The sequence below is a fragment of the Echeneis naucrates genome, chromosome 3 (assembly GCF_900963305.1).
Source record: "Echeneis naucrates chromosome 3, fEcheNa1.1, whole genome shotgun sequence".
In the NCBI taxonomy this organism is placed as follows: Eukaryota; Metazoa; Chordata; class Actinopteri; order Carangiformes; family Echeneidae; genus Echeneis; species Echeneis naucrates.
In genome coordinates, this window is record NC_042513.1 from 9567902 (window position 1) to 9577377 (window position 9476).

The following is a 9476-nucleotide window of genomic DNA, read 5'->3' on the forward strand; positions in this document are numbered from 1 at the left end:
TAGACTCAACAATGGTCAAAGCTGTTGTGAAGGAGCTATCACAACCACTCAGAGCAGCAAACCAATTGGCCCCTTTAATCTGAACTGCCTGTGTTAATTTGCTGTATTAGTGATCTCGGTGGAAGGAACAGATCTTGCACGTCGTTCCTGGCCTCATCTGAAGTTAACTCAGTGACTGTCGAAGTGACTTTACAGCCCCACCTGGCCCAAACACCCCCCAAAAATGCTAATGCTAACGAATACCAAGTGAAACATTTTTAAGTGATGTTCTAACTATAACCAATTTTGGGGATCCGTGTCACACATGGGTCCATTTTGTGTTGTTGTATCCCATGCTAATCGGTCGCCCCTCTGTGTGAAAGTCTGTTTATGTTTCGCCGCAATCAACGCGCCGACGTTGCTCATTATTTTCGCACTTTGGTTCCGGGTTCCATTTTTTCCCGGTCTCCAGACCGAGCGCATCGCGTCATACTCCCAAAGCCACGCCCACTGGAGGGGAAAACAATCGGCGGCACAATTTAAAAATTGTGTGGTAGTTATCTTGAAATATTATTTCAACGTGTCAAATTATTATTTTAGCACGCTGGAGATATTTACAACTACCTGATAGAGTCCCCCGATAAAGTCATCATTTCATCCTAACAGAGACAAAAAGTTAGGCTACATCCACATCACTAGATCATCATTTTAAAATAGCTTTTTATAGCCCAAACGTTTCAAATCTGCCTGACTGATGAAGTTAGAAAGCAGTTGGGTGGATGTACTTTAGCCTTGGTTAGCTTCAGGTCTTGCAGTAAGCCTTGCCAATTCAGCAACCTTAACTTGGAGTTAAAAAAGAATGAATGCGCATAGCTTTATTATCTTTTTATTAGCTTTATAAAATGTAACATTACAACCTTTATGTTACAAAATATTCGAAGCTTGGCATGAGAAGAGTACCCAGTGACGGCTCATTGCTTATTTATCTTCCCTTTTGTTGGGAATATACGCTCACACCAATGAGAAATTACAGATCTCTGGATGCCCATAAATTTTTTTTGTAAGAGGACGCCTCTCGTCTTACTGCCTGTATCCCCTTCTCTCGTCTTAAAGGCAATTCTTCTTTCTGTTCGGCAGCTTTTAAAAACTTTACCCTGTTTGTAGAGCACCCTACCACACAGCAGCTTTTGGGCATTTGTTTGTGTTTGCTGGCACACTGAGAGCAACAAGAGACATCTTTACACAATACAAAGTCAATGGAGAGCTATTGATTGTTTTGCCCTCCGATGTGGGTATACATGCAGGCCATTGATGGTTATGTTGTTTGTGTGTGAGTGTTTAGTGTTGAAATAGGATCTTTGTTGGCAGTAACGAAAGGCCTTATTAAAGATAAGCATGAAAAGAAAACACGTCCTCCAGTTTGTCGCGCCCAAGCTGTCATGTCTCTGTTCCCCACAGAGCGGAGAGTTAACCTAACCAGCTGCTGGATATACTGAACAAGTTGCTCTGATCAATTGAGTTCAAGTGGAAACCCATCGTGATGTCACCCAGTACTTTGTGAAGCCTCGAGTTGTTTTATTTGACCAGCGTCATCTTGTTTTTTGTTTTGTCCTCCAACCAAAAGAAACCTAACTTTGACGAGAGTATGGGGCCATGCCTTTCACCAACGACCACCAGGTTGTAGTTATTAAGAATTTAAAATAGCAGTTGAGATAAATTAGAAGTGGTCCCAGAGACTACAATACAATTGGACTTATTTTTGGAAGTTTCTGATGCTCAACAATTAGTTTAGGGCTCTTAAACTATCCTATTATGATTCCAAAGTTTAGCCCAATTTAAGTACTCAACAAGTGGTCGCAGCTAACTTTTTGCCAACATCGTCTCTTCAATCATTTCAGTGCGACTACCTGCACTGCTGCTTGTTAGAATATGAGGCGATAAGGGTATGAATAAAGAGTACGACTGTGAGGCTTACAGGGACTGTCAGTGGGCAGCATGGCGTGTTTCTCTGAGCTCTCCACTGAACAGTTAAAGTGTGTGTTGTCCGTCCTTCTCCTCCTCCTCCCACCCAACCAAAGCAATATAAACATGACGGCACGGAGAGGACGCCGCACTGCCGCCCTTCCTTGTTAGGGCAACTACAGGAGCACTACCAACAAGTTCTGTTAAAAATAAGAAGAAGAAGAGAGCGATGGCACAGAAGAGCCGAGGTTTCCCTGAGATAGTGGAGCTGAACGTGGGGGGGCAGGTGTATGTGACCCGGCTGCAGACTCTCACGGCGGTGCCTAACTCCCTGCTGTGGGCCCGCTTCAGCCACAGCTCCCCGGAGCAGCTGCCGAAGGACAGCAAGGGCCGCTTCTTCTTCGACCGGGACGGCTTTCTGTTCCGCTACATCTTGGATTATCTGCGGGACTCCGAGCTTTTCTTGCCCGAGTGCTTCAAAGAAAGGAGGAGGCTGCAGAGAGAAGCGGACTTCTTCCAGCTGCCGGAGCTGTCGGGGCGACTGGCAGCTCCCAGCAAAGACGGCTCGGACAGCGGGGAGCCGGAGGAGGCTGAGCCGCCCAGCCAGGTCAGCTCCGGCTCGGACGGGACGGCGCGCCCCGCCGGGGCCGACTCCGGATACATCACCGTCGGATACAGGGGCAGCTACACCATGGGGAGAGACATGCAGGCGGACGTCAAATTCCGCAGGGTGGCCAGAATAACAGTGTGCAGCAAGATCTCTCTGGCCAAAGAGGTTTTCGGAGAGACCCTGAATGAGAGCCGGGACCCGGACCGGCCGCCCGATAAGTACACCTCCAGGTACTACCTGAAGTATAACTTCCTGGAGCAGGCGTTTGACCGGCTGGCCCAGGCGGGATTCCGCATGGTGGCCTGCAGCTCCACCGGGACCTGCTCCTACGGAGGGAGTGACTCCGGGGAGGACAAACTGTGGACCAGCTATACCGAGTACGTTTTCAGCCGATGAGCCTCCTCCTGCCCCTCCTCTGGGATCAAACGCAGTTTTAACTTTAACTAACCCCTCAAACTGGCCATTTCTGCCTCAGCTCAGATGATGCTTCACTCACTCTTTTTACAGCTGGATCAGACTTAAACCATTTCAACTTTTGGGCCGTTTCCTCCTGTTTTCTGCAAAATGAGAACTTCTCCTTTTGGACCCAACTAAATTTTGCCATTGCGCTATTTTTAAGGTTTACTGCAACTCCCAACTTTTAGAAGGCTCACAAAGAGGTCTTTGTTTTTTAAAATAAATTACATAAGTGCGGTAAATGGACTGATACTGTGATAATTATGGTTACGTTTGAAACGACCAGACAGAGAGGCACGTCTTTAGAGACTTTGTCACAGTTCTACATTATTATGTGTCATATAAGTTGCCATAGTTTTTGCTTCAGCAAATAAAGGGTGACAGTGTAACACTATCCACTTCATTCATTATGCCCTTGGGTTCATAAGAGCTATTTAAAATCTGTGTCTGTCTCAAATAAATTGATATTACACAGTTTTTAAGTGATTTGTCAGACAAAACAGAAGGGTTGTTTGAAGATTTAATGAGATGCTTTGATTTAGTCATTTTTAACTAGACTGACCTCACACGTGGTGTGCATGCATTTTATTTCATATTTCTTTTGCGCAGAGGTTTGTCAAGTTATTTGCCTGAACATCTTATGTCCATTCCAAACTAAAAAATGCAAAAAAAAAAAAACAAAAAAAACAAAACAAGACAACAAATTGAAGTTAAATACAGAAGTTTGTTTCCTATCAGGATGGGCATGGTGTTGTGTCTTTCTTTGCTGCACAGAGGAGCTCTGTTATCTCTTCTGGACAGGATGCAAAGACGGAGGAGGGGCTTTCTCTTTGGCTGACAAGTACAGTAATCAAATGTCTGTTCTCTTTTGGGATCTTCGGCCGCCATCCAAGATATCCCAGGATTGGGTCTAATACAAAAAAGCTTTTGTGTGGGTGTTATATGGCGCTGCAACACAAATGTGTAAAAAACAAAACCAAAAAAAAAAAAGATAGCAAAATGAATCATTTGTAAGATGTCCAGGAGCACTAAAGCTTTCACTGTCAAATATATTAGTGGGAAGTTGTTTCATATCTCTCCTTGTACAAGTGAAGTTGTATGAAGACATGTACAAAAAGATACACACACATTTCACTCAGCCCCTCCAAAAACCCAACCCCATCCCACTCACTGTTTGGCCATGAAGCAGCATCATAAAAGCTTCAAAGATAAACATGTCTGAACAGAAGACCTTGTATCTGCTGACAACTGATGCTGCCATCTGGACAGGAAAAAGGAAGGATCCACTGCAACTCTTCCTCTGTTGTGAGCTTCAGAAACAGGATGTAGAACTTGCTGTCCTCTACCAAAAGTGAAAGCAGGCATTTGTCATCAGGCCTTACTTTGCATGTGTCGTTATGAGAAAACTAAATGGAATTGGGGCTTGAATTTGCTGTGAGATATAAAAATGCCCTCCAGTACCTTAAATCCCCCTCATTACACTGATAATAAATTAAATTGTGGGGGAAAATGTTGGTCAAAAGACACAAAAAAACCTAATTAAATTTCCTTCTCTTGTTCTTCTGAGACAAAGATGAGTTTCTCTGCCAAGCAGCTATTTCTGATACAGACCTTGTTGAGAGTGCCCACTGCGTGTCCTTGGTGATAAAACACCTCCAAAACACATTTCACTTGATGTATGCAAATTTTTTTTTTTTTTACCCATGCTTAAAATTTTGCATTCACACACACACCCTAACACACAGGAACACACAAAGCGCAGGAGGGGGACAGATAAAGGGAGCCATATTAGCCTATTTGCAGAGTTGGAGATAACACAGACGTGCTGGCTTTCTTCATATCAGCCTCTGCATGTTAAATCTGTCACACTTTCTCTGGCATTCGGCCACCAGCGCTGCTTAACCTGCACATCTTTAACAGGCCTACTGTTCACTTTTTTCTTATCCATCTCCAGCTCTTCTGATAAAGACAAATCACACTGTTCATGGAGAGAGCAAAACATTCACATTTAACTCAAGCTGTGTTTCTCTTTTTTCAGACCAGGTGTGAATATAGACGCCAACTAAATGTAATGGCATTGTCCCCTCATTTCCATGTTGTCTTAAACGTCCCCTCACAGCAGGCACTTCTCCAGCCCATTTGCATGAGTACTTATAATTAGTTAGATAATTTTGAGAAAGGAGAGGATCCTCTTAGGCCTCTCTGTACTTGAAGGTCTTATCTCTCCTGTGAAATAACTCTACATCATATCTTGACTACATTTATCAAATTGAGAAAGAAGAAGTAAAACCCACTGAAATTCATAGAAAGCAAGAATATAGTTTTCCTATCAATGACATTTTCAGGAGGCCAAAACTTGTACCTCCAAACCTCAGCGCTACCACAGTCCTCATATAGTTAAAAGATAACCTGCCAGCAAAAATATTTAATAATCCTCAAAGCGCCTTAAATCTACTAAAGCAGCAAGTATTTATTAATTAAAGCAGGATTTCTTTCAACATACAAGTAAAGCTGTCTGTTTACAGCTCAGTTATTTTGCTTGTGTAGCAAAATTTGCCCTGATCAAGAAATGCTTTGTGGTTACATGTAAACGGTGAAAAGTATGAAGTGTCAAGGATCTTCAAGTATCCCTTGAAGCTCTGGTTTGACATTTCTGTAATGTATGTTCTTTCTGCGAGTTTGATGACAGATTTGACAGATTTCTGTCATACAAGGGGGGAAATGGTTAAATCTTAAACTAACAAAATCTGCCCCAAAGCACATCTAAAGCTCACTGATGATACACTAAATAAATAAAACCAATAACTGTATACATCAAACAAAAGAGGTCAAGAAACCCAGATTAGACCCTAAATTAGTTCATTTGTTGAAGGTACAATCAGTGATCCAAATGGAAACTAATCTCAACAGAAGACTGCAGCCTTCCATCATTTCAAATAATTAAGTGAAAACTCATCGTTGTCCACTATCAGGGGTTATATTCAAGATCGACAATTCACCACTAGTTTCTTTTATCAACTGCAAACAGCAGTTGACAGATTTTGGTCCCATATTGTCCTTTCTTAAACTATTGAGTTTGCACAGCTGCCTTGAAAATATGGAGGCTTGAAATTTTAATCTCGTCACTTATCACAGCATTACGGCAAACACTTGTTGTTTGTTTGACTAAGCCCTGAGAAATTTTACAGCCATTGATCGCTAATATAATGTACACATATTGTAGCAGACCAGCAAAGGCCTGTGCAAACTTTGACTGTTTACTATCCATGTGAACACATCATTAAGCCAGTTAGACGTTTGGGTTACCAAGCAATGAAACAGTGAACGATCCATACATTCCCCAAACCATTAACTGTTCTGAGAATCATGCTTTGCCAAAATAAATGTTACATCTACAAAATCTATGAAATCATCACTCATCACATAGTCAACATAATGTATTATAGGATGTATTAGTGACCCTTCCTTTTTCTTTATAGTTCTTCAGCACTTCACATAAAAACAATCACTGTCTTTCAAAAATCCTTCCCTGCAGCAACAATCTGGCTGAGCCATTGAAACACTGTTTAAAGCCACAATCAATCATTTGCGTTCTTAGCTGCTGAATTGTGACACTCTAATCTATAACAATGTGACGCAGAAATCTTTTATTCAGCAGCATCATTCAGTGTTACAGTCTGATAGCTGTGTTATCGTGATAATGGATCGCAGTTACATTTCACCCTATTTCCTCTTCAATTACAACACTCTGACACACTCTGCAGTTGAAGTTTTTATTTTTTTAATTAATTAATTAATAATTTTTGTGTGTGTGTGGGTTTAAGTGTCTAAGTACTGGATGGAATTCAGTCACTGCACTGGAGAAAGGTTATGGGAAATGAAAGCAACAATAAATTGTAATCAGCAAAAATAAATAAATAAATAAAAATTCTAATCAACAATTCGCTCTGCATTCAAGTCAATCATACAATCCTGCAGCTTGATGTGCGTCAGATGAAACGTAAATTAAAATGCTAAAAATACACTCTGGCTTAAATAGAGTGAACTGGTATATAGACCCAGAGCAGCTATATATATACATATTTATGTGTGCTTTTTAAAAAGTACAATATTTTCTAATCTTTAACAAGGACCTTCATAAAACAGCATCTGTTTGCAAATGTTTGCTACATTTCAGTAAACTAAACTGCATGAAATTATTATTAGTCTAACAAGTTTATATAGTTACACTCCATTGTCAATTTTTCTTTATAATTATAGATCACTTGCTTCTAAAACAGGAAAATAGCATACTGAAAACAATATACCTGGCACAATGCAGCTGTTGGGGGATAATTCCAGATAAAATCTAGTCTTGGCTGCAAAATCTGTGATTCTCCCGTGGCCATGTTAACCGTCTCTATCAAGGGCTCAAACTCTAAGTCAAGCTCTTTGTCCCTGTTGGCTCCATGTAGTTAGTTTAGCTGGGGTTTAGTAGAGAGGAGAGTCTAACCGTCGCCAGTGTCCACTGAGCTTCTCTTAGCACCCAGCGGCACACCGGAGACGGGAGCAGTTCTTGGTGACAAGTCTTGCACTGTGCTGGTGAGCTCAAAGGTAAAAGGCTGCCAGCATCAGTCAGCTGCAGGGAACAGAGGAAGAGAAGCAGCATCCATCTCCCCTGCTGTTGCTGCACCGAGCTTCTTTTCACAAGGGGTCCAACCCTCCACCCAGCCAGTGCCGCGTGAAAGGAAGGATCCAGCTCTTCATGCTGTGCCTTACTTAAGTCAGTCATTTCAACTGTTACACTTGCCCGTGAATAATGAGATACTACAATTATTTTCTCATTCAAGCAACGTGTCTCTCCACAAGTATTTCCTGTTGACAACTGACACTGGTAGAGGTGTCATATTTGAGCTCTCATGTAAATGTACATATTTCGGTTCCTCTATGTCAGCCTGCTGATGCTGTTTTGACTGTGTTCCTTAAAATAATATAGAAATGACTACAACATGCACAAGAACATAAACTGGTCTAGCAATTGTAGGTGCTCATTTTTTATTGATCAGCCTTTGACTTTGGTGAATTATTTCAACAACTATCAGAAGCCTTGTGGTGAAATTTTACATTTTGATTTGGAATAAAAAAAACAAAAACAAAAAAACCCTGATATAAAAAATACAATAATGTGAAGATACCAAACATTACACTTGCTGACCTATTAACGTGGCTGTAGACTTTTGTTTAGCCTTTGGAAATGAATTATAGTCCCAAACCTGGCATTCCGCTTTGATAACAATTCAAGTGACGCTTGTAAAAACAGATTCCAGGTCACCCAGTCTGTGTGTCTGCCAAGACTCTGGTCAATGTTACAGTAGTGATGTTCCAATGGGAGGACAGTTGCCAGACATCCGCAAGGCCCAGACATGCCCGCTTCTTCTTGGCCCTTATTTCCTGCGTCATCCAGACAGACAGACAAATGTGGGGTCATAGTGCCGTTGTCACATATGATTGACAGATAGATGGTGGGGGTTTGTGACATTCTTGAAATGGTCGCCTGAAGTTTTTATGCTTTCCTGTTATACTGTGTAAAAAACACACTTGTGCATTGTGCATTTTGTGCTGCGATCTTCTTGAAGATACTTTAAACCACACAAGCAAACCACAGGACAGGAAGTCTCTTTCTCATCTTTGATAAAAATAGTAGGGTTTACTTTTACAAAGATAAATAAAATTTAATGGGGATGTCTTTATGAAAAGATGGAGCAGGACGGAGCCTAACTAATGATGAAATATGCGGCAGACTGAATAGAGAAGCTCTTATGGAAACTTCGTGGTGAGAGCTTTCCAAGAAAAACCGCTGAAGATCAGCACCATAATAAATTCAGAGAAATTCAAAAGAAGCAATAGGATCTTTAAAAAGATTGGTTGACAAAGACCAGGGTCATGGTTTTCCACTTGGCTTCTCTGCAATCGGGTATTAAAAAAGGGAAAACAGTAGCTCTTAGAAAATGTCCTGGTGATGCTCAACACATCTCTCCCAGAAGTACTTACACACATTTACACTTACACAGCTGAGCGGTTATAAAACCAGTCTCTCTGTGAATGGCCAAACATATAAATCAGCATTATTCAGCAGCTGTGTGCTGTTTGCAGTGCCGTTGTCTGGATGTCTGCGAGAGCCACTGTCCACTGTTGCTCTGCAGATAAGGTTTTGCTCATTACTAATACAGATACACTGATGCATTTTATCTCTGAAGTAAACATGCTTATGTTTTGTCTGGATTAAACGTATTACTGGAATAAAGCCATGTTTTGACACACAAAGTGTAAAAGCGTGTAGGTGTTACACTGAGATGAATATTCAGAATCGCTGCTCTGTAAACACCTTCACACAGTCACCCTAGGTCATATTTCAAAATTTGCAAGAACTTATGTGCACATGTGCAGCCTGACTGTTATGCTGGACCCTTTACTGGTTCCAACTTTACTC

General features: G+C 41.4%; 1 protein-coding gene across 1 annotated transcript; it reads left to right on the forward strand.

The window, feature by feature from the left end:
* Positions 1-2098: 2098 nt before the first annotated feature.
* LOC115040797 (BTB/POZ domain-containing protein KCTD12-like) lies at positions 2099-3694 on the forward strand. Its single transcript, XM_029497837.1, has one exon. The coding sequence runs from the start codon at positions 2171-2173 to the stop codon at positions 2945-2947; it is 777 nt and encodes a 258-aa protein (XP_029353697.1). The 5' UTR covers positions 2099-2170; the 3' UTR covers positions 2948-3694.
* The last annotated feature ends 5782 nt before the right edge of the window (positions 3695-9476 follow it).